Source organism: Stigmatopora argus, chromosome 12 (genome assembly GCF_051989625.1).
Source record: "Stigmatopora argus isolate UIUO_Sarg chromosome 12, RoL_Sarg_1.0, whole genome shotgun sequence".
Classification (NCBI taxonomy): Eukaryota; Metazoa; Chordata; class Actinopteri; order Syngnathiformes; family Syngnathidae; genus Stigmatopora; species Stigmatopora argus.
This window is the reverse complement of record NC_135398.1, coordinates 10,441,166-10,467,829: the sequence shown is the minus strand read 5'-3', so window position 1 is coordinate 10,467,829 and position 26,664 is coordinate 10,441,166. Positions and strand designations below refer to the sequence as shown.

The 26,664-nt window shown below is 39.0% G+C and overlaps 1 protein-coding gene across 1 annotated transcript in view; it reads right to left on the bottom strand.

Moving 5' to 3' along the window:
• Positions 1-25,223, bottom strand: part of st18 (ST18 C2H2C-type zinc finger transcription factor) — a 42,410-nt gene extending 17,187 nt beyond the window's left edge. The window contains exons 1-7 of the mRNA XM_077615519.1: positions 25,040-25,223; positions 11,374-11,483; positions 8,692-8,737; positions 7,701-7,737; positions 7,436-7,626; positions 2,016-2,633; positions 589-723 (exon numbers count right to left, since the gene is read on the bottom strand). Of these exons, the coding sequence (XP_077471645.1) occupies positions 589-723; positions 2,016-2,633; positions 7,436-7,626; positions 7,701-7,737; positions 8,692-8,737; positions 11,374-11,483; positions 25,040-25,157 (1,255 nt within the window). The 5' untranslated portion in view covers positions 25,158-25,223. The remainder of the gene's footprint in view (positions 1-588; positions 724-2,015; positions 2,634-7,435; positions 7,627-7,700; positions 7,738-8,691; positions 8,738-11,373; positions 11,484-25,039) is intronic.
• Positions 25,224-26,664: the final 1,441 nt, after the last annotated feature.

Sequence of the window (26,664 nt, the reverse complement as noted above, 5' to 3'; positions counted from 1 at the left end):
AATATCTAAATATCTAATATCAAAATATCAACAGTAAATTCTCTGTCATAATTTGACAGCGGGCGAACCTGGCGACCAAACGTCCGTTCTACCAAACGTCCGGTCGACCAAACGTCCGGTCGACCAAACGTCCGGTCGACCAAACGTCCGGTCGACCAAACGTCCGGTCGACCAAACGTCCGGTCGACCAAACGTCCGGTCGACCAAACGTCCGGTCGACCAAACGTCCGGTCGACCAAACGTCCGGTCGACCAAACGTCCGGTCGACCAAACGTCCGGTCGACCAAACGTCCGGTCGACCAAACGTCCGGTCGACCAAACGTCCGGTCGACCAAACGTCCGGTCGACCAAACGTCCGGTCGACCAAACGTCCGGTCGACCAAACGTCCGGTCGACCAAACGTCCGGTCGACCAAACGTCCGGTCGACCAAACGTCCGGTCGACCAAACGTCCGGTCGAACAAACGTCCGGTCGACCAAACGTCCGGTCGACCAAACGTCCGGTCGAACAAACGTCCGGTCGACCAAACGTCCGGTCGACCAAACGTCTTTCGACGAAACGTCCGGTCACGCTAATTTGGGCACTCACTTTCTGGAGGGACTCGCACTTTATGAGGACATCCGGACAAACTCCTGTGATGGGGGTACAAGCCAGTCACGTGTCCCGTGCCATCACAGCCTGGCGTGGGACACTTGATGTCCCTCTTGTCCGTCCGAGGCGAATCTAGGAACACATTTAGTGCAATACAATGTGAAAGATGTGTTTTGTAACCCAAACATAGTACAATAGGAATTGGAAGTATTAGATTCGCATTGTACATGAGCCAAGAGATTGAAATATCAGGCAAGGCTGGATCATTTTTTCTTTAATATGTATAAAAAGCATCTATATTAATCTGTCATTTTAGTTAAGGCTGTAGTTGAACACACTTCTTAATGCCCGACCAGGGAAAGATTACACGGAGGATTACACATTTAGCCACGGTCATTTGAAGAATCCCGGGAAAACATGAGAGGTACTTTAGTAGGATTTAAGACTTATGGTCATGGTTAAATATCTACTTGATTCCTATCAAAATCCAATATTTGGAGTGGTCGCAATTTAGATTCATTATTATTATAAGTCTCTTTATGTATTATTTGACTTGTTGCCGAGAATTTAAAAAGCAAAGAGGATTTCTAGTTTGGATTCCACTTGATTTCTTTTCAATTCTCAATGTAAGGGACTTCTTGACTGCAGAAATTCAACAACAATGATATGTTCATATTAGTTTCTCTTTAGTATTTTTTTAACACAGTATTTTGTCGATATATGGGGCTGAACTATGCCAAGCGCCCCAGCGGTACTGTGAAAGGAAACACATTTCGACCACTTGGCCATCATAGTTGAGAGAAATAGGGGTGGATTTAAAACAAGGTCAAATAAAAACGGGAACTAACACAATAATATACTCTACATAACATGGGGTGGGTGGTGGACAAGTAATAAAACTGTTATAAAATACATATAAATTCAATAAATAAGAAAATTGTGAAGGAAATTGACATTTACACAAAAATGCAGATATGCAATATTTTTTCATTCATTTTCTGTTCTGTTTATCCTCACAAGGGTCATAGGGGTGCTGGAGCCTATCCGTGCCAGGCAGGGGAACCCTGAATTGGTGGCCAGCCAATCGCAGGGCATGAGGAGAAGTACAACCATTCGTGCTCACACTTATACCTAAGGACAATATAGTGTGTTCAACCAGCATGCCACGCATGTTTTAGGGGTGTGGGAGAAAACCAGAGTACCCTGAGAAATCCCACACAGACATGCAAGCTCCACACAGGAAGGTGAGAATCCTCCAGGGATTGAACCCACAGTTTCAGAACTGTAAGTGCTAACCAGGCTGCAGCAGATAATATTTACAGCAAACCAAACTTTTCTAAACTGAAAAAAAAATCATGCCACAGCTACTAATGAGCCCAATCATCAGTTTGACAATTTTACAAGTCAGTTTTCAAGTGTCTTACCTTTGCCTGCGTGATAGGCGAGTCTGTTGTCAATATCCATCATACGATGATGCCGCCTCTCATTGGTCATCTGCTCCATGAGGAAGCGATCCATTTCACGGTAGGCATGATGCAAGACCTGCCTCTGTTCCGTCTGCAAAGCAATGGCCTGCTCCAACAGGCTAAAATTCACTCTGCCGTGTCCTACTTCCAGGCCTCTCTGGTGGAGATGGTCCAGCGCCCAGCCCTCGAGCCGGGGTGGTCTTTCCGCATCTGGGTCGCTGTAAGCATCCTCCTCATCCTCCACACTCTCCTCCTCTTTCAGTCTGTATCTCTGGAAAAGGCCTCCTCTGCTTAGCTCGGGGTGAGCATCTGCTTTCACGGGTGAAGGGTCTTCACAGGTTCTGGAGGGGCTCAAGCCGTTCATTTGTGTGCCAAACGGCCAACTGAGCTTGCTCGGGCTCTGGGGGGACGACACGCCGCTTAGCCTGTCCTGACTTTGGTCTTCATCACCCTCCTCTTCGTCTTCTTCGTACATTTCTGGCGTGCTGACTTCGCACCGAGGTGAGTCTTCGGGAGTCCAGCCCAGCGAATCGTTAGAGTGGCCGTTTCTCTTCTGCAATGGACTCAAGTTGCCACCTGAAACAATATTCATGACATAATTACTAAATATGTACATATTAGCTATGTCTTGTTCTATATTCATGAGTCTTGGTGACAAAGTGGAGCATTAAGTCGCTACACTCAACTTGAGTGAACCCCTAATAGTTTACTACTGTTAGGGGTAATGGAAATATAACATAATTTGTTGCATTTGCTGCCACAAGTTAAAACATGGCATTCAGCCTAATTGACATTGGGTTCGTGGAATAAAAAATACACTGATATTTTCTTCAGTTTTAATTTCTCCCTGAAAGCCACCATTTTACCCAATTTGGGTTTTCTTGGTGATTTATGACAACACAACCATGTGAATGTCACGTGACCCAGAGATTAAATTTGCTGCCTTATGGGCATGTTTTTCTACTAATGTTACAATTTTAACAATATTCGCATGTGTACATTATTGATTCAATAATTCAGTAAAATCCTTTTAAATTAAAAAGTAGCATCGTATAGAGCACAGGTGTCAAAGTGGCGGCCCGGGGGCCAAATCTGGCCCGCCGCATCATGTTGTGCGGCCCGAGAAAGTAAATCATGAGTGCCGACTTTCTGTTTTAGGATCAAATTAAAATGAAGAGTATAGATGTATATTAAATTTCCTGATTTTCCCCCTTTTAAATCAATAATTGTAATTTTTTAATCATTTTTTTCTGTGTTTTTAGTTCAAAAATCATTTTGTAAAATGTAAAAATATATTAAAAAAGCTAAAATAAACATTGTTTTAGATCTATAAAAACTGAATATTCAGGCCCTTTAATCCATTTATTAAAAAAAATCTAAATATTCTAAATATTATATCTGAAATGGTCCGGCCCACATGAAATCGAGTTGACGTTAAAGCGGCCCGCGAACCAACCCGAGTCTGACACCCTTGGTATCGAGGCAATCTTGCTACAAAACGAAAATGCTGTTAATCAATATTAGATAATTAGATTACTTTTTCATCGTCGGGTCTCGCACCTAATTAAATATTCAATACAACAAATGAAACACGATTTTTCGAGTTAGTATTTTAAAAAGCAAGTACAGGCATGGCAACAACAGCACTCCTAAGGACAACCTCAAGGTCTTAAAGGAATAAGCACATGTTTTCAGTGCGCTCAACAGCGGGATAATAATTCGATGTGGATGTAATCTTCCAAAATCCTTTTAAGGTTTTAGAACTTGTGTCACTTTCCAGCAAATAATACGGTCAGGGGGAAAAACATGTTTTGTGAAGAACAGATGTAACTGCGCAAGGCCGAACAATTACTCAACACTAAGTATACTGTAGTTCAGATTTTGGTTTATGAAATATGTTCTGTCTTTTTTTTCCCCATTGCGAGCTTAACATGAAAGATGTGATTGAAGAACTAAATTGCTTTGCTTCGTTCTCTTTTTGTCAGAAGTAACAAAGATTGAAGATGGAGATTATGGGGGATTTAGAGTACATTTTATTTAAAAAATAAAATTAGTTATATGTGTTTTTAAGTTGAAGCAAAGCAGAAACATGTTATTATCTCCCCAGACTGTGTTAGAACATAAAATCTGTTTTCTAGGAAGGAAAGTGAATATTTTTTGAAAAAATAAAACAGTCGGATTATCTCCTCTATTTTCATGACTTTACTGACATGTTTTTATATTGACAGGTTAGATACAATCATGTTTACAGAAATATTTAGCAGAAAATATTACACTTAAAAAAATAATGAATGCATTTTGCTGGATGAGAAGATCAATTATGTTTTATAATATAGTAGTGGACCACCAGGGTCGCTGTAGGAGGACAAATATTATGTATCTATGTATAAATAAATTTAACTAAATAAATAAATGACTACATTCTATAGTCTATATCAACATTCCGAATTAGTAACTTGACTTGACTCTTCAATTTTAACATAAATTTGATGCATCCTTGATGCTACAATATTTGTTTTATTGTTTTGATATTTATTTATTCATTCACCTTGACATCAAGGTTATGAACTATTTTAAATAGCCAATTAAAAACTAACCACACCAAAGCAAAAAAAAAAAGAATATAAGTCACGTATTAATTCCACAGTTCTTGAACGGTTCTCCATATTAAAAGGTGCATATTTTATTTGACCTCTCTAAAGCTCTTTTTGCCCAGATTAATTTTACATTTTGACCCGTTTAACAAGTTTGCTAATTCTGCATCATATCGCCCATGTGATCTAATTCCCCCAATTCATCCTTCCATCTATCCATCCATCGAATCCGACTTTTTGTATTTGTCTCCTGCTGTCTAGCCACTTAAGAGGATAGAAAGTTTAAACATAAAAAAAAGCCAAAGAGCTTTAACAGAGCATAAGTTTGAAGCATTTGAGAGGATCAACAGAGATTTGACCGAATCAGTCCAGTTGATAGCCTTCCATTGTTAATCACTGACCACCACTTGAGACGCGAATGCTGTTAATAAGTGGTTGTCTCGTGCGTATTTGAAAGGGTGAGTACAACCCTCTTTAGAAGACTTGAACATGCATGGAGCTTCGGCAGACAGGCAAAAGACTTTTCCCATAAAATGAAGGGAATACGCAACATGTAGATAAGAGAATGAACCACATATTATCTTTAAATGTCATCCACAAAACTGAGTGCTCATCCTCATTGTGGTGGCCGATGAGCTGAAGCCTCACTCAGCTGACCTTGGGCGAGACAGGGGGCACACCCTGATTCGGTCACTGGCCATTCCAAATTAAATTATATAGGTAAACAACCATGAATGTGTATACATTAAATTTCAAGACAAGGTTTTGATCAAGCACATCCGAACAGAAAAAATCCTGGGTAACATTTTGGAAATGAACCCAACAACCACTAAATCTGAACTTATTTTTTGTGATGAGTAATAGTGAATAAAAACGACGATAAAGTCAATATTTAAAGGTAGTAGGCGACATAGAAGTAGTCAGACATTTTTACATGCCAGTACTATTTTAGCCAATAAATTGAGAGTGCGGAAGCGGAATGATTAATCAAATACCAACTGACAAAATACATTATTGTCAACTATTGATTTTTTATTATTTTCTGCTCAGACACTTTGTGTCACTTTGTCTCTAATCCTTGTCCAAGAATTTAAAATTTGAAAACGGAGAATATTTTCATGAATTTTCAGTTAAATGTTGTCTTTCTATTTTGAAGTACCGCATTTTCACGACTATAAGGCGCACTGCATTATAAGGCGCACCCTCAACGAATGACATTTTAATTTTTTTTCCATATATAAAGCACACTGGATTATAAGGCGCCCTGTCTATTTTGGAGAAAATTTCAGACTTTTAAGTGCGCCTTATAGTCGTGAAAATACGGTAATACAAACAACTTACTATAACTTCCACATTTTTTAGGTCGAGCTCATTAATATAGTCGAAAAAGACTGAAAAGAATGTTCTCTAAGTGTTTCCATTCATAAAGGATGGTGTTATCAGACTTTAGCACAGTACTGTAGTTGGAAGACAGATCTACTCAGTGCATAGAAATAGGGAGTAACATGTATTTACATTCATGAAGCAGACAAGCGGGGTTTGTCTCGCATCCAGCTGGACATGCATGCACACACACTCGCAACACAAAAAGGAAAGCGAGAGAAAAAACTTGGATCCCTGCGACGTTTAGCGTTTTGGAGCAGGTGAAGAGTTGTCACTCCAGAATTGCCATTAGCAGCACTGCAGCAGGCCTACACTTGGCCACAGCCAAACACAGTGCGGCTCCACCAAAACAACAGCCTGATTTTGACGCCTTTCCTCTGCTACATCCACGGTCGCTGTCTGTCACTCTTATTTTGCACGAAAAAGGTAAAAATAACATCGACAAAAAAATGCTTCAAAGCGCTCAATATGAGTCAGTCGCTCTGGAGTGATTAAAGTCCTGGAAAATGCAATAACAAAATCACGATTCTTTATAAAAATCACGTTAATTATTCTAATGTAATGTGAACCCAGGGAACAAATCATTTCCATTTCCAGTCAACTCCTCTCTCGGTCCATATAAACAGCACACACGCACGGATGCATGTGTACTATAATGAGCCATGGACATTATGCCTAATTATGTATTAGACTGTGTGTTGGAGGGTTTAACAAAAGCTTTTGGAAGGGGACAATTATGTTTGTTGCTTGGTTACATCGTTAAAAATATACCAAATCAGAGCCGATTATAGTGGGCGAGACTGCACGTGTTCACCAAAATGGACAAAATTCAGATTACTAAGAGTTTTTAAAAAAAGACAACATTGTTTTAGACCCTGATAAAAGACAGACTCAAAACATACAAAGTGTTGCTGATGATACGTGTTGGAGAAAAGTTTTTCCATGCCAACCACTGTTGCCGGCTAATTTGTTTTCCGCCACTTGAATTGGAATTGAATTGAAAAAGGATGGAGGGAGTCTCATTTGAATCAGAGTGAACTGGCGCAGGCGCCCATTCACGTTCTCGTTCTATACATTCAATGGCTTTGGACCGGCCCATTCGTGGACAGACGAGGGGGTCGGGAAACAAGCTGGCCCCAAGCAAAGCGCCTGGTGCCAAATCCGAAGGATCGGGGCCGATCGTCTGTCAAAAACTTGCATTTATTCCGCGAGACAAGACTAATGTGGCCAGCGTGCTACGCACAATGGCCGCGGCTGCTGTTGATGCCGCCACCGCCGCTGCTGGTTGGCTGGCTCGGATCGCGCGGGGAGGGGAGGCAAATATGAATGCAACAGATGGGATTTTAAAATTCAGTGTGGATTGTTCACCAAAACAGACAAAACAACAGGACATCTGTTTACCTGCTGGACTGTCGGCGCTCCTCGTCACGTCTTTGTCCGGCCGCGGCGACGGGTCCTCCACGCCGTAGTCATCGCAGACTTCGCTGGGGCTGTAGTGGCGCGGCTTCATCAGCAGGGACTTCCTCTTGTTGATGGGGGCGCCCTGTGCCCCGTCCTGAGCGCTTCGCTTACGAACCGACGACCCGTATGAGCTACGCAAAGAAACTCGGTGCTATTATTTGGCAAGGCTTCATTGCACAAGAAGTTTATGTTGCAAACATTTTACCTGTTCGTCTCAACACCAAAGTCTTGATTTGTCAGATCTATAAAAAAAGATATATATTTTTAAATTATTTAAAGCATGGGATCAAGACATTCAAAAAGGGCACCAAAGAACAAGACGAGGGCCTTTTTTAAAATCCATATGCCTTAATGCTACAAATAATAATGATGGGAAATCTACCTGAAAAAAAATGATCACATTTTTCTTTTTTTTAATTCCAATCCAAATCTGTCTTGAAATGAGAGCATAACTGTCAACATTTGATTATTTTCCTTTTTTTTTGTACTATGCATTTCCTCCGAGATTGATTCAGGAAACATGCTCACGTCTAATCATTGAAATGGACGTTTTCAATCAGCAATCACAATATAAGATAGGCTATAATATTAAAAGAAAACTATCAAATACTTACAAAAACAAAATTATAATATATCGATAACAAGTTGAAATTTCAGGAGGAAAGATTTTACTGTAACCATTAAAATTGGCATGTTAATGTTAATGCATCAAATGTAAGTCATTTTAAGTCATTCAACAAGCAAAATTTGCACTGCTTTGCGTTGATATAAATAAATAAAACACTGGTTCTGAAATCCAGGACTTTTTTAGAGCAAAACTGGGATCGTTGTGAACAAAGAAGAGTACAATTTGTTGACACAAAAAGCATTTCATTCACGTGTTGACAGCACTGTCAACATGCGGTAAAATGGATTAATCAATTCACTACATGAAGCATAAACTATGATAGTCATGAGGAAACAAATAATTGCGCTTTTCAGGCTTCCTGTCAACATGGTGAGAGCGACACAGCTTACTTGGATCGTGACATTTCCAGTTTAAAGGCTTTCAATCACATGTCTCGCACTCATCAACTCCTTCAGTCAGTCACTGGTTTACTTCCAAGTGAATCAAGTTATCGCTTTATGAATAAACAAGTACCAGTAATAGAGTTGAACTGTTGGATCTGTGGTAAGTGAAACTATGCGTGGCTCACCTGTAGTGCACGTTTTTACAGTCTGCTCTTCGCCTTCAGAATCCATCTGGAAAACACAAATGTAGACATATGAAATTAATATCCATGTACTACATGTTCAAATCTTGGAATTCTGGTTTAATGTTTGATTCTGTTGTTTATGTGCTTAAGTGTTGTTCTTTTAGCCGCCGAAATTTTCATATTGTCGGGCCCTCCCAAAATAGGAGCATAATGGTGCTGGTTTTTTTTTGCCTCCCGTCACCCTCCCTATTATTTTAAACAATTCAATCTGTAAGGAATCGGGATAGCAATAGCAGATGGTGACCCAGAAGGTTCCCCGATGCTTATGTTGTGTTGGTACTGTTGTTTCTTGTAATTGATAAGATGAACCTCCACATACTGGGATGAATAAGGTACTGCCATAACAGAAAGTTTTCCTACATTTCTTAAAATGCCAGATGCTGGAGTAGTTGTGTTTAACCAATTAACTCATGATTCATGATTTATTATCTCTAAATGTTAGAGTCACCTCAACCCTAACACCATGTTTAAAGGATGACAACAAATGCGACCACGATTAATCCGTCAAAAACTGTTTTCAACATTTGCGTGATCAACAGTTTAATTCAGTTGAACAAAAATAACACATTTTAAAGGGGAAATTTACAAAGTAGATTAGCTAAAGATGTTTGAATTGCAGCATTTCACTAGGCAGAGGCTAAACTACTACACTGTTCTTGTTTGCATCAGATGACACCTCGGGTATATTTTCATTTCCGTACCTTATATGTTCCCACTGGCAATTTGGTATGCTATGAATGTTCTCTACAGATAAATGCCAATATGAATTTATGCAGCGTTAAGCCTGAATTGTAGCCACGATGTATCCCATCAGACATCTGTCAGATTGTAGTTTTGATACACAATTTAGAGGGTAATTGCTTAACATAGTTAGTGGAAAGTTCTTCAATGGCAGTTAAAGCAGCTATTATCATTTATTCTCACAAATGAAAGCAGGAGATACCATTTACAGTATGTTGCTGTTACAATACATAAAATGTGAACAGGTTCCAATTCAATTTGTGACTTACATTTAGGCCAAAGTTATTCATATCTTGGACGAATTGGGTATAAAAATGTACACTGCTCACTGATATTGAAGAATCAAAGTAGGAAAAAAACCATCTTATATCATTATAAAAAATAACTAACTTGTTCCTCAAAAATGTGTTTTTTTTTATTTATTATATATTTTCTATAGGCAAAAAAATATAACTTGATTTAATCTTGTAGAGTTAATTGGCAATATTTTCACACTTGCCCTAATACTCATTTGTAATTTTCAAACTAGAAGACAGCCCATTTGACAAATTAAAATGCACTTTAACTTAACATTTAGATGTGATATGAGATTTGAAAAAAATAACAATAATAATAATAATAACTCTAACGCTTCAGAGTAGTTCTAATGTGTGCTTGTTGGGGTGTAATACTCCCAACAGATGGAAAAACAAGTAAAGTTGGAAAAAGGTGACAAAGTGAAAAACATTGAATTACAGAAAATAATGACAATAAAGTGCGCGTGTGTGTTTAGACCAAAATAGTCGCCATCCACTCAGTTCGTGTGTTTCTGGTGGCTCCCAAATAAAAGCTATTAAACATAATTATTCTAGGCTGATGGCAGCGTATAGTGGTCACCGGCCAGCAAAATGTGTGAGTCACAGGATGCGCTGTTACTTTTTTCTCTGGTAATGGCAAACATGACTCCTCTCTCTCGTTTGCTGTTGTGATTGAAGGCACTGACCTGTCATACATTTATAATAGGGGAGCAGGTGTGGCAGTGATGGACCTTAATTTCCTTTAATAAACCTTTTTATGTGGCGCACTCTTAATGCCACGCCGAGCCCTCGGAGGTCCTGCTCGTAATAGCTTCATTACTTTTGATTACTGTGGCCTATTGAGACAAACAACTCCCAAACGCTATACATTAGCTGGTGTAAAAATGAATGTATCTTGTTAGTTTGGAATACTTTTTTGTCACGTGTGCCATCAAACATTTTGAGTACCTCAGAAGTCAAAATAACATAGACTGGCATCAATATCTACTGTAGAAGTGACAAAATATGACACAAAACATGAGAAAAATGAAGAAAAGGAGGAGATTATAGTTTTGAAAAGGCAAGTTTTTAAAAACACAATGAATTGTGTTGATTTAAATCTTTGATAAAATATACGAGAATAGTGCAACCTAAGATTTTAAATCTAGCCGATGATCTTTTTGTAATTGCATTTTGACAATCATAACTCCTTATTATGTCCTGATACAGTTAAATGCATTGAAACTGTTAAATTAAAACAAAACAAAATTCTAAACTGAATATGAAGTTCTGAACAAATCAATGGCTAAATTGGCCATTTTTTTTTTTAATTATGGCTGTCTACAAAGTATAAACAAATATAAAATGTTAATGTATAATTTGTATCATGCAACTACCTTTAAACGATAGATAATCTATCACTAATGCACAGTTACATAAAGTTATGATATTAAAAGCTTTGCTAAGCATCAAATAACGACAATGGAAGAATATGATGAAAATGCAAAATCTCCATCCTGAAATGTCATTTCATTATATTGAACCATTTGTCTAGTAGACCTTAATATTAGTGCTGATTTATCTTTTGTAGATTATCTTCATTTACCTTTGATTGTTGTTTTGAGGGCGTTGTTTTGGGAAAGATGCCAGCTTTACGCTGTCCAGCGTTCTCTACGCTTGTCTGGCCTCTCACAAACTGATCATATGCTTCATTACCTGCAATAGAAAGCACGCGCATTCATTAGAGTCAACGTAAAGTCAAACAAAAACTTTTTAAAGAAAAAAAAATCATTGATTCCAATTGGGCTACTTTTCATTTTTTTGATTTACACTTTTCTACATGAATATTTTAGTTGAACACAATATAACATGTACAATATACAAATGTATAACTGTGTGTGCGTCAAGAAACATGAGCAAATTGATTTCTTGACAAGGATCAAATTGCCCGCTTCTAATTAATACAAAACATCCAAGAGGGAAAACATGTGGGAACAAAATGAGTACATTCAGCGCTGTTCACTTCACAGATCTTATTATGGATTTATTTATTTATGTTAGCTATGTTAGGGTGGAGGGAGAAAAAAATATCTTAATTATGGCTAACAGAGGGGGGAAACATGCCAAAAAAGGGGGAGGGGGGATCAAGAGGGAGGGGAATTCACTCTGGATTCATTACCATATGAAAAAGGACTCATGACTATTTGAGTTGGTTCATCATCTGCTGAATCATATTCATGCACCCTTCACCCCCTCCCTTCCTTATATGGAGACAAATGACACTCCTCAGAGGACACTTTGGGACCCCTCCCTTGGCGTGAGGGTCTCGCCGGCCCATCTTCTCTCTGTTAATCTGGCTACTCGCTGTCCTTGGGCCCCACCCGTTTAGCCCCCCTTGCTTTAACCCCATCTGCTAGCATTCCCAGCACAGAGTGGCGAACGGGCCGCGCCTGGGGAGGCGTCCTGGGGGGGGGTTTGGGGGTCCGGCGGTCATGAATAACCATGGGCTCGCACCATTAACACCGCATCCGAGATGCTCAGAGAAGGAGTGAAACAGCAATGAGTGGTAATTGTGCTGTTTGATGCTGCTGTTTCATATTATTATAATTATTACTATTATTATTATTATTATTCGAAGAGTGTGCAGCTGCAGCCGATATCTACCGCTGACCTTGAGTTCGGCAGCCTGCTTATTTATCTGAGCTCTCTGGTTGTAATTAACACACTGGCTATTGTGATGGAGTACAGCGGTGACTCGCAAAAGGCTTTTTTTTATTGCTTTCAGGGATAGAGAGGATGGTAGAGTGGGACTGGCTGGACGTTACATTGTTTACATTCAAACGTGATTAGACGAGAGCAAGATTTCCAAATGTCAGTGCTACAACTCTTGCTGATGAGATTTGAATACAATTGCTGCGCTCGGGAGCCTCCTTCTCTTAACCTCTCTTCAGCAGTATCATTGTGAATTATAGGCAGCGGATGGGTGCTCTGTGCAAGGTCACTGTCTGCTATACACCCCACCCAAGCTAAACTACACCCCCACTGCCCTTACTTGTTTTTGTTTCCTCATCTAGAAACGCAGCAAGCATGAGGGGTTAAAAAAAGGGGGGAATGGATTTAATTATGGAATGAATGGAATTATAATGCGCCCGCAGCAAGTTTTTCTCCTTATTTATTAAAGCAGCTGATGGGCCAGGTTTGATGAGCCACTTCTGGCATAATTGAGTCATCACACAAAGAGGCTTCCTTGCATTCAGAGTGGTTTTATCAGTGGCAAACAGACCTGATTACTGGCAATTACACTCTGATCTAGGGGAGGAAGGAGCAGAGGGGAAAAAAGAAGGGCGGAAATGTGCAGAGGGTAACTTGTGTGTGTTTATAGTTTACCCCGGGAATAATTTTCACATTAATTTTACATGCTAAGTGTTTCTGTTTATGCGTAATAAAGAGAAAGAGATAGACAATTTTACTTTCATATTTGCTTGTAATGAATGTTTGGCGACGCGGGTGGCTTGATCTTTATTTAAATTTGGGGGAGGGCCAGGTTTCTGCAAGGGAAGGGGCAAAATGCTTTATTATCATATACTGTAGCATTGATGATTGGCAAGTCTGATATGTATTTCGGTAAAATAATACGACTCGGATGGGTTACATTTATAAATGTCTGAGTTAAAGTTGACTCTAGTATGGGTGTCTGATTCTTTTTAAAAGGTCACTGCTGGTCCTCCCAATTCAAATGGATTGAATGTTTACTGTCATCAATGGCACTGAAAGACAATCATTCACTAGCAGCTTTCTCAATCAAAATGGAGTAGACATCTAAGAATAGTAGGGAATGAGTTAAACGGGGTATGCGTGAGCATTCTATTGATATGGTTTGACGGTTTGTTGCTTTGGTGACCGTTTCAAATACATTGATAACATGCATTCTGCTGTTGCTAATCGGGTGAATCATGGCAATACAATGACTCATTTGCACTCACCCAACCAAAATTGAAAGTTTGTATGATTGCCGATCAACTGGCTGATCAAAGGCACTTTCCTTTTTTTTTCTTCTATAGTTCAAATTTGATTTATTAAACAGGTGATTGCATTTCATTGACATGCAAATGGTTCAGTGGTGCCCAAATAATGATCAGCAGTGAGATTAAAATCAACTTCTGTTCATGGGGTATAAATAGTTTTTGTTTTTGTTTTTTATTTAAAGAAAGAAAAAAATTATTCATGTCATTGTTATCTTTCCTGACTCATTTTAGCTGGTAATGTGTACTCTAAATTGGATTTGACCCCACTATGCCACATACCAACAATTCTTTTTTGTTTTTTAACAAACCCAGTGATGACATTATTGAAAACAATAAGAATAATCAATTGCAGCCAGAATTGTGCAAGAATTATCATACTGCAGTCTTAACAGTCTTTTGGAGTTCATGTTAATTGAACATGTCAAGTAAATTGGTTTTATGCAGCCGAAAGTATTTAAGAATGATTAAACTGTTGTCTTATTGGTCCTTTGGAGTTCAAGTAAATTGGTTTTAAACAGCTCACCTTTATATTACATTTAATAAAGGGACCCAAATGAGAGTCGGTTTTAAAAGACCTTTGCAAAAATATGAGGCCAGTTTGATTAGATTAAATAACTTATTTTTAAATTTGTATTTGTTTTGTGTGTTCTTCATTAAGTATCAGTATTAAATGAGTGTTAGGTGACATAAGATGATTTGTATATAAAAAATATCTAACATCTTTGTTTAGTAAGTGAATGTAAAACTTTGTCAAGATACTTTAAGGCCACTCACAACTAAATATGAGAAATAGGACTTGTGTAAAATATATGGGATGAAAAGTGCATTCAATTTATATATGCATACTATATACAACTATCTGAATAAAATGACACAAAACTACTGTACAGGCGAAAACCCCCTGGAGCAAATAATATTGTCTCACTGTTATTCCACTATATTTTCCAGCAATAAGTCTTCAAACACTTTTTTTGATATCCGCTCACAGGCAAGTGATCTTTGAAATCTATGAAGAGCACGCTTAAGGATTAGGTGTCATTTTTGAGGATAATTTCTTAGGATCCACGGACACGTTCGTGGACATTGAATCTTGAAATCAGCAGACACGTCCAACAAAACAGCCACTCAGCTCCCCTGCAAAGTGTTTGTGCCTTCTGCCAAAGAGGACTTTCATATCGTTTTCCTATCTTATCCGCTCTCCAAGACAGACGAGCTTCAATAAGAGGACAGCGCTCCCAGAATTCTTACCAGACAATTAGGAGGCTGGCTCGCCGCGACGGCTTCAATGATTTGTTATGATGGCATAACTACAGGGGAAACTTGTTATTGGAGCCAGTTAGCAAGCGTCTCAATGAAAGAGTCAGATGGTGACACCTTTGCCGTGGTGATTTTGGGGAATCTTGTCATGGTGTTCCAAAGTCAGTCCCTCTAAATTGAGTTCATCTGGAGCCGGACCATACGGCCGGCGGCGAGTGCAGAACGTTTCTTCTGACATCAGAGAGCCAATTGCTGCTTTTTTGACCACATTTTCGCTGCTTTTAGTTCTCCTGTCATATGAAGATCTGCTATTTTATTTGCTCATTTCAATCCAATTAATGCCGAGTCTAATAAAATTAGTATCTTCTCAGCGCATCAATAGCAGAGTGGGCGCTAGACCCTTCTGCCAAGGCACTCTCGGGCTAGTTGCAATCTTTGAATGGTGTTGTGAACATGCTTTGCCTAATTTGGGGACAGGTGTTCAGGGAAAAAGAAGTTCCAGGCCCCAAGTGTGACAATGAGCCGAGTAATCCCGCCCAAGGAGGCCCCCTTTTTTTGCATGAATGCCACCAGGTGGTCCCCAATTGGGAGACCCATAGAAATGGTTCCGCTTAATCCCTCTGTGCGCACAAAAGGCAGGTCTCCCGTGCAAAAGAAGAAAAGTTTACGTTGGACACGCTGCCTGCGAAAGGAGTCAGTGATTTCTAATCAGATTGCACTGAAGTGAACAGCTCGCATGGCAGCTGTAGTTTTCCCAGGGTTAATTACCTTTCACTGCGCTCTCTAAATGAGTCAGCTGTTCCTGTCATTAAACAACTCCACTCTAGCTCTCTCTCACATACACACAATCACAAGCACACACACATATAGCACTATGGACGACATAATGTTGATATATGGTTAAACCCTAGAGACTGACTATAACCCCAGCCATAGAGCAGCTCAAAGCAATCAGAACCCCACCCAATAACCTTACACTTGGCTAAGATTGGAATCATTGACCCACTTAACAGACTTAATCCTAAAATAGAACATTATAGGCCCTATTCCATAGTGCTACCAAAAGTGTGTCAAATTTATGGTCTCTAGGTTTCTTAAGGAAATGAGACAACAAATATAGTTTTGTCTTCTACCTGAAATTGCATTATCTACATTGGAGAACAAGAAATAAAATCCAACCGTGTCTACAAGTCGCTAAAACTAAACATAAACACACTTCAGAACCATTGACGGAGACGGATGTCCAAACCCTATGAACTGGGAGGGGTGGCAGTGTTGCTGGTTCTCCAAGTTTAAGAATAGAGAGGACGTTGATCTCTATCAATAGCAGCCAATGAGTTAAACCTCATGCGTTACACTAAGTGAGCAAGAGTCTAATTGTTACTCGTTCAGCTATTTTCCAAAAGTTTTAGAAAATCAGGTTCCCACATGGCAAGGAACACAAGAAAGACACGCCTTGTAGTGTGACTACAATCTATAAAAGTAACTGGCTTTCTATTTAAACTAATGGTAACCAGGAAAACACATGCACAATTACATGCTCGGAAAAACAGAAACTGGAAAAATGCATAAAGACACGCTTTGAGGTTTCGCTTTTACCCTCAAGAAGTAAACGGGATGGATGAATACGTAGAATATCTCAACATTGCAAGAAACAAAAGAATGCAAAAGTAGTTCCTGACTACAACAATATTGACGGTATATTATAAACCCACCTTCATTTTCAAAGTATGATATAAACTCCTATAAGACTTGACGTATTTTGGGTCAGTTGACGCCCACGTAGGTGGACGCAAGGTTTCAAGAGGTTCAAATAAACATCTTAAAAATGCACCGCCGAAAGTTACATGAAAAATGTGAGCTCTTAGTTTTACAAGAAAAAATGAATACAATCACACTTGATGGTTTAACTATGGTTTAACTATTATTGTAGCATGTAGATCAGCTTGCATTCAAAGACTTAAACATGGAGGCCTTTTCGCTGTTTCTCCCAAAACGTTACACAGAGGAAGAATACCCATGATAGCTATAAAACCCAACACATGCAACAACATTTAGCAGTTCATCTTGTTTACCTTTGCCCCAAAAATGTAAGTAAAAACTCAAGATACTTATCATTACAAGAAAGACAAATAAATCCAACAACTCTATCTGTGGACATATCACACCCAACACACCAAACTACATCACAAACAACATCAAAAAGCTTCCTTACCCTAAAATCTAGCAGTATACATTACTTGTTTTGTCCGAAAAAATTATGTGAAATTTTATATAGTGCCTTTTGTCCACAAATATGAGTCCCAACATTGGTGGGAAAACAGGACACAGTCTTTCCTAAAAAATAAGTAGGCTTTATTTTGGCCGCTGTGAAAGGACTGCGATCACAAATTGCAGGAAAAGAAAGAAACACGTACAATTTAATTCATTGCTTTTCAGTGTTGCCAAAGGTTTATAAAGCACAACTTCAAATAAAGATGTCCTAGCTTTAAATGGACAAACATGAGGTTGCAGTTAGTATATTCCACTACAATTTCCAGACGTGAGGGTCATTTTATAGAGTAAATACTGTATAATGCAAACATTCAAACCGTGTAATGAATGTTACCCACATTGACCAATGCTAATGTTGTGCTGTCATCAATAGGGAATGATCCGCCAGCTCATTGAGCTCCATGGCTAGGAATATTGGGGGGAGTTTTAAGTGTTTTTTGCCACTGTTCGCTGAAATCCCTCGGCCACCTGGATTACAAACTCTAGTCCTTTAACTCATGCCAGTATAAATCCGTGTTAACTCGGATTTACCTCTGGCATATGAATTCTCAATCTGCGTAAGCTTTGTTTGGAATGAGTCAAACATAAGTATTTCACACGGCAAAAGATGCCCACTAGTGAATTTTCTAGTTTGTGTGTGGCGTGTACACGCCTGGAATTAGCTCAGACGTAGGGAAACAAAAGATTGCCGGTGTTTATGACATTCTGGAGGCCTTGCGAATTCTGATGGCATTGTCGCCGAGGCAGCAGCTGGTAACCATTCCTTACGACGCCATTTTACACTGTTCGTGGCCACCAAAGATAGAGATCTCGATAAGAAGATCACAATAAAATAAAATATGGCATGAGCAGCCAATATCCAAACAATCTCTCTCGCATACACACACATACACACTTCAGTTAAGCCAGACTATTTTCTACTTAAAAGGTTAGCGGGGACGCTTTTTGGGTGAGTTTGATCCATGCTTGCCAAAATCAGCAGATGGTTCATGAATATGATTATGGGCATCAATAAAAGGAGTAATCTTGAACAAAATGTAAATTTGACTTAAGTCCAGGCTTTACTATACACAATGGACTTTAACCCACTTTCCAGTGCCACAGACAAGCGTGATCAGATAATGCACTTTCATTCTGTAATGCAGCCATCACGACTGATGTCATTAAATAGGCTACAAAACACAACCAAGCAGTCTTGGTGAATGGATCGATCAAATTGCGCATCATTTCAATACCTTAGCAGGGGTGGTCTGGTCCTCGAGAGCCCCTATCCAGTCTATTTTCCATGTCTTCCTCCACCAACACACCTGAATCAAATAATTGGGATCAGTATGAAGCTTCTGGACAGCTTGCTGACGAGTTGGTCATTTGATTCAGGTGTGTTGATGGGGGGGATATGGATATGGAAAACCAACCCCTGCCTTAGAGTGAGATGGATATTTGAATTTACTTTTCTCTCATATGCCCACTGTTGTGATTTTTGTTTAGTTATTTACACTGTCTTTGCATGTATTGTGTTTCTTCTTTTGTTCATTCTAATCCATTCTTCCATTTTTCTTGTGCTGATCCTTGTTAGGTTCGCAGGTAAGCTGGAGCCAACTGTGGCTAAATATGGGTAAGAAGCGTGGTACTAGCATACCTGTCAACCTCTGCCGATAACTGCCCTTATAAATGATTATGATTCCCCTTACAAACCCCCAAAAAACCTTACAAACACCGTACGTGTCGTACGGTGTTTGTAAGGTTTTTTAGGGGTTTGTAAGGGGAATCATAATCATTTATAAGGGCATAAGGGCAGTTATCGGCAGAGGTTGACAGGTATGTACTATTCACCCACTAATTACAAGTTTGTGATAGAATGGGCAGATAAAAAAAAAGTTCTTAGAGACACTTTACATTGGGGCGGCCCGGTGGGGCAAGTGGTTAGAGCATCAGCCTCAAAGCTCTGGGGTCCTGCGTTCAAATCCAGGTCTTGTCCACATTTGTGGAGTTTGCATGTTCTCCCCGGGCCTGAGTGGGTTTCCTCTGGGTACTCTGGTTTCCTCCCACATTTCCAAAAACATGCATAGTAGGCTGATTGGACACTCTCAATTGCCCCTAGGTATGGGTTTGAGTGTGCATGGTTGTCCGTCTACTTTTGCCCTGCGATCAGCTGGCTACCGATTCAGGGTGTCCCCCGCCTCTGGTCCGGAGTCAGCTGGGATAGGCTCCAGCGCTCCCCGCAACCATAGTGAGGGTGAAGCGGTTCAGAAAATGAGATGAGAGAGACTTTAAAATGTGTCAAAGTGGCAACCCGGGGGCCAAATCTGGCCCGCCGCATCATTTTCTGTGGCCCGGGAAAGTAAATAATGAGTGCCGACTTTGTTTTAGGATCAAATTAAAATGAAGAGTATAGATGTATATAAAATTTCCTGATTTTCCCCCTTTAAAATCAATAATTGTAATTTTTTAATCAATTTTTTCTGTGTTTTTAGTTCAAAAATTATTTTGTAAAATCTAAAAATATATAAGAAAAGCTCAAATTAACATTGTTTTAGATCTATAAAAAAACTGAATATTCAGGGCTTTTAATCCAGTTCTTTTAATCCATTTATAAAAAAAATCTAAATATTATATCTAAAATGGTCCGGCCCACATGAAATCGAGTTGACGTTAACGCGGCCCGCGAACCAACCCGAGTCTGACTCCCTGCTTTACAATGGGGAGGCAATATTTTTGCCCCCCCAAAAAATGTGTAATAATCGCCTTCCTTTTTACCAAAATGAAAAAAAGTTCAGGGTTAAGATCATATAGTCGACATGAAAAAAAAATAGATCATGTTTTGAAACCTAACTCCGTTGGGTATGTAAATAAATACTCTAAACTTAAAAAATACTAAAGCACAAAAACTTTTTGTGCCACCTCCACATTCATTTCTATAATGTATCGGCATTGGCATCAGCACTAGTCCTCATATTGGCCTTGTTTTTACTTGGCAGAGGCTCGGTACGAAATCTTACATTTTATATTGCACACTGATAATTTTAACTAAAGTGAATAGTTCCACTTTGGAAAATATTCAAGTTGAAGTCAGGAATTAAGAAATCACTTTGACAAATGTGCATTTCGAATACAGCTATAAATAAGCACCACTGAAGATGACCATCAAATCTCTCAAGGTGACTGCAATATTTCTATTCTGAGCATCTCTTAGATTGACCCTCCCACCCATCTAATTTCCTCTACCACCCATGTACCCCTTAGTACGCAAATATCTGAGCGGTAAACTCAACTTACCCTTTTCTGAGCCTTTGTTTTTTTGCATCTGATGGTGACATGGTGAAGGAAACGGAGGATGAGGATAGGATACGAGATTGACTCGTCTTCGTCCGCCACACTGCTGCGAGAGTGTGTGTATACGTGCGTGCATCACCCGAAACAGTGAACCTTTTTTTTTTTAGCCTTTATGTCATTCGCTTAACAACCAATCTCATTAGCTGCTGGGCTACAATGGGCTGAATTATGTTCTGTGTAAATACACCACATGGTACTCCTCAAGGAAAGGTCTTTTTCATCACACACACACTGAAACACACACATTATGACAAAAAGAGATAACTCCAGGGATGAAAAGAGACTGCACCTGCAGAGATTCATTACTTTGGGTCGCGTCATTAACCGAGCTGTTGCATTTGATAAGAGATTAAATGGACAGAAGCTAAAATCAGAATTTTGGAGGGAATATAAAAGTTTTTGCTTCACAAAATGGAGGCCTTTATAATTACTAGGTATTCTCAAAGATGACACTACATTTTTGTAGTTAGATGTTGTTTTACCAATTAATTCAAATGAGAACGAATATAATATTGAAACATTGTAGTTTCAAAGTCTCATTTAGTGAAGGAGAGAGATTTGAGTGAAAATATTTCACAATCTTAAATTTTGTTTGCTTAAACCTGCTGTAAGAATGACTTGATAAAAATGTAACTATTCTGACATTACTGAGTCAACATAGTTTACTTCTAATCCAAATGTTCTTTAAAACCTTAAACCTTTATTAAACCTGCAGCAACCAGGCAGTAAAAAATATTTAATACAGAATATGAAAAATATTGACCCACATGGCCCACTTTGTGGTCACATTAAGGGTGAAAAAAAGATACCAAATTTCCTCATCAAGTTTGTGTTAAGCTTGAATTTTTGCATCCTTAAATCTGAGGACTGTGGTAAAAAAAAATCCAAGATACTTTCTATACGGATTTTTTTTAGATTTAATATTGAAGTATTATAGCCCATTTACTGGTCTAATTACTACAGTAAGTGTACATTCTCATTCTTTAAACATTGAGGTACACAAATGCTAAATTATTTTGTGCATAGTAAAACCAATTATGGCCCACACAGCAAATAACTGGAATTATGACATAACTAATTGAAAGTGAAAAGATTTTACTTTAATTCAATGAAGAAAGTGTTAACATTTTTTTTACTCAAAAATAGTTAAATTAGAACAAATTGGATGTTTTAGTGTATTTATTTCAATACACTCAGTCCTCATGATCTCTTAAACAAAAGGCCTGGAAATTTATTCATTAAAAAAAATGTCTTCATATCAATCTTTCTTAAAAGTTCAGCTCGCTCTAAAAATGCTGTTTAGAGTCAAGCATGAAAATGCTGCGACATATTAAACATAACTTTATATCCCTAAATTGCCAAAGAACTTACTGTAATATAGTTCTGTACACTACATGAAAATTGTCGCGATATAATATTGAGCTCCACATTGTCAAATTCCATAAAGACAATATCTTAACGTGACCTTAAATCTTTGACAGTAAATACGTATGCACATAACCAAGTTGTAAAACGCAAGGTAACTTTGGGAGTCATTTCTGACAGTCCTGCTTGGAAAAAGCATGCATTTGAAAAACGTAAGAAGCGGAAGCACTTGAAGTCATGACAGATGTCCACAAGCATAGGGGACGTGTCTATCGGCCAACTTGACCCTCGTTGGGAGAGAAAACAAATAGAAGAAGAGAATGGCGACGCTAGGGATTGGCGAGCCGGGTCACTGGAGATTTTCCAGACAAACGGCGCACCGGGGAGGGGGGCTGGGGCGAGAATAAAAAGGACAGGCTCCGAATCTCATTTTAACAGACCGCACACAATCTGGGCTCCCACAGAACTATCTCTGCCTGACCGCTTTCTATTTATCCCTTATCAGTGTTTACCAACCGCTAGTTTTCTTTCATTCACACTGTGAGGCAGTTCTCTTACTATCAGTCAACAGCTGACACCGTGGAACGGCCTCAAAGGCGAGAGGAAGGGATCAAAACTAAACCAAAGCTGTTTAAACAATACAACAGAGGAAATAAATTCATAAATCCTAATTCTTCCCAGCCCACAAGGGTATAAGCAGATGCTTTATAGTTAGGCCAACAGAGTCGGAGCGCAGCCAATGAGGTACGCTGCCGTCAAGGTACATTGGGATGTATATTTTAGGCCAAAAAAAGAGTAATGCCGTGCAGCAATGGGAAATTTGATTTTTGTCATTTTTTTGTCGTGTCATTCAAAAAGTTATTTTTTTGGATGTAAGTTGGAATAATTTCGATGTTGTGATATACTAAATGTTTTTCCTTTTGTATACCTGTACATACTGCTTACAAAGGCTCCATGTATAGATGGATTTTATTTGTTCCATTTATCGTTGTGTTGTTTTTGAATTTGGTTCCTTTAGTTTTAAATACCTAAAAACACTTTTCTCAATAAATAGAAATTGATGCAACATATTTTCATAAGCGGAAGTGACAACAGATAATCTTAATAAGGGAGTACCAAAATAAATAGGTTTAGAGTAAAATTTTCAGTGCTTGACATATATAATGTTTCCAAACAACAAAAATATGTATCCTCAAATAATAATTAATAATACTTTAGATCAAAACACGAGATTAGAATGCTTAAACAAATCCTGACAGCAAACTAGCAATATACAGCTGCACATATAAAACTGTGTAAAACACAAATCATTAAAGCACTGAAAACGTGTTTTTTGGCATTAATTAAGGAAAGAAATAAACATCATGACACTATCACCTTGTTTTGTTTGTTTTCTCCCCTACCCACACCCTCGGGGACCACCACGCAAACAACTCTTTCTGTGGAATACTGATCAAAAGTTAAGTCATTAATTACATTTATCCTTTGGCCAGCTGCTCGACAGCAGATGGATCATTCCGGAGACCTCGTTGAATTAAATCCACATAATTCATTTTTTTCTGGATTAACCAACTGAAGTTTGATTGAGAGGACAGTAGCGGTAGCTTGGTGACAATGGTTGTTGGGACAGGTAACACAATGTTCCTGTTGTTTTAGGCTTGGATAACGTCATTTTAAAAATAGGACACATTTTAACGGTGATATTTAGGGTGTCTTAAAAGTGCCGGATTTGGTTTTGTTGGCGCTCTTTTTATTTTAGCTGGGTGGCTGTAATGGTACCTTGGACAGCTCCTGCAAACGGGCTGAGGTCACATGGACGCGTTGTGTAGCAACCGACTCATTTGCACTTTAAAGAGCAGGGGGGAAGGGAAGGTACGAACGGATCCAGGGAGGAATAATGCCTCTTACTCGTAATTATCACTGTTTTACCACACACACAACGGCCTCAACACGGCTTGAGTAATTAATGACAAGGAACTTTGTGGTTATTTCTAACATACAGAAAGTTAAAATAAAAAAACACAATGCAGACTCATCCAGTGTACTGTTTAACTTGCTTTGACTCCAGCGCAAGCTCATTTACTCTAATTGAACAAATATTTACATAAAGTTAGGAGAAAATCAAAATGGGATTTGCAAAGTTCTCTTGAAGTCATAAAGATTCCAAAGACTTAACAGAGAAAACTCACTGTTTCATCGTGACCATTAAGAGAATGCTGTATTATTGTGGGGCTTAAAAATAAATGTTTCCACAAGTGAAATATTCCTCGCACCTTGTCTTAAACATGGTAAACACCATTTTGTAATCATTCAAGCGCAAATTTGGAGTCTTTAATGCGCAGGACGTCTCTTATCTGGTAAATGATGAACTTTTCTAAAACGGCTTCCGTCCTGCTGAATCAATAGTTGCTGGAGAGACAGTCAAGTGCTTTGCTCTTTTTCAAACGACGCCCACGTGCAGTGTTACTTTGACAAAGTTTTAACACAATCTCTAGAACGGATGGAAAGGAAACAGGTTTAAATTGCAAGGGTGAAATCAATGGCATTGTTTAAATATGTTATTGGAAGACTGAGTCAATGTTTAAGCGAAATAGCGGGGCTCAGTGGTCTTGTGTGTACAGCTGTCACTGTCAAAGCCACAGGCGAGCCGCGACAATGCTTTTGTCTGAGCGCACAATGCTGACATGTGTTCCTCTAAGACAAGCTTATACTCCGCAACATACCCAGCAAATTTTAATCTACACCATCTCTTGCTATCCGGACCGTTTCAGAAATGGGTCACAAAACACTTGAGCTGTCTAATCTGCCCTTAAACTGTCTGAAACCTGCACCGGAGTTCTAGCAAACGCGCTCCAAAATGCCACTTTTGTCAGTGTAGCGCATACACTTCCAATCTCAACAAGTTTGAAGCATCCCAGCCCTTGCCTGGGCGATCTTAGAGGCTTTTTCTCCGCCGGTGAGTGACGCCGAGCATCCTTAGCAAGACTACATGAAATGAGATGGAACTTTGAAACCAACCTAGAGTTGCGATCCCAAAAGTTTGATGTCTTCCCAGTGTGCCGGTGCTGCTGGTGATGGTGCTGATGGTGGCGGCTGGCGCTGTGGCTTTGAAAGGTAGTCCCCGGGAATATGACATACTGTGCCTTTGACAGCCTCGAGATAAGCACCTGCGCTCGGGTCTCTTTTTACGTCACACCTCCCCATTCACAGCCCTTCAACATGATGCACATTTGCACATCAACAGCCGCCCTCCCCCTCGACCCAGCTCCCCCCGCCCGCCCCCATTCTCCTCCTCCTCGCTCTACTCCCACAGCCACAAAAAACACACACACACACACACACAAACAAGGAGGCAGATGCACAAGCGCGCATCTACCACAGTATGTGAACGCACAGATTTGTAGGAGAAAAAAGGGGCATCACTCCCAAGGCTCGGCTAATAAGTTTTGTATTATTTTATAATAATTCGCTGCCTAATGTGAGTGCTCAGAGGAAAAATAAGCACAACACTGAAACATCTGATTAGTAGAAATGTGTGAAAACAGCTACACTTGCAAGACATTAATTTTTAGCTAATATTTTAAAAGTAAAATGCCTATCCTATTTCTTACATTTCATTTTAATATGCAAAAACTTTTCTAAACTCTCAACCTCTTTTTACAACTGATGGAAAAGTATACCTCTGCAGCAGATTTTGTGAGAAAACACTTAAAAGTCTAATGTAATTATTATATTCTTGACTGCCATTTTTCACAATATTTGATGGGGAATTCTTTTTAGAAGGCCTCAAACATTTTTTCAATTTTCTGTCATTTCAAAGTACTTTCTTGAGTTCACTGTTCAACCTGATAAGTTCACCTGAAAAGACGTAAGGAAAATATTACATTCATTCCTTTAAGTCAGATAACTGAAGCCAGTTGGAATTGACATAATTTGGAAAAAAAATATATTTATTGTTTAAGTTACATAAGTGATTATGTATTACTTAATTATAAATCGAATTATTCAATATGTGGTAAATGGTAAATAACCATTGAAGTAGTAAAAATGCCTTGACGTTATCTTTTCAATAACGTGACCAGAACTAAACATCAGAGGCATTTTTTAACATGCCCAGAAGGGATTAGGATGGACACCCTATCATCCAGGTTGGGAGAGGACCACTGACTCACTGGGGCCGTGTCGCGTTGATGATGACGTGTCACGAGATGAAGCAATGTATGCATGTTTGCAATATACGCATGGATCATCACGTGAAATCTCATCATCATCACTGGCTAATGAGAAATTAACTGTGACCTATTAATCAGATGTATGGTATTTATTTTTTATTTTTCTAGAGTAAGATTTGCAAACCAAAAGAAAATACTGAAAAACATGGAATTATGTTATACGTGGTCCTGAATGTGATCATACTAAATACATAAAAAATTGGATACCACTTTAGGGGAGTCAAAATCTGGAGGGAATTGTCAATTAGAACTGTTTATCTATCATTTACTTATGTTTCTTTTCTTTGAAATTTCAAAAGAAAAACGTTCACTGCCTTTTGATGAAAAAAGGCAATTGCATTTTCGAATGACCATTCGAACACTCACAAATTTGTCTGTGAGAGGCTCACATTTATAAATGATTTAACTGCT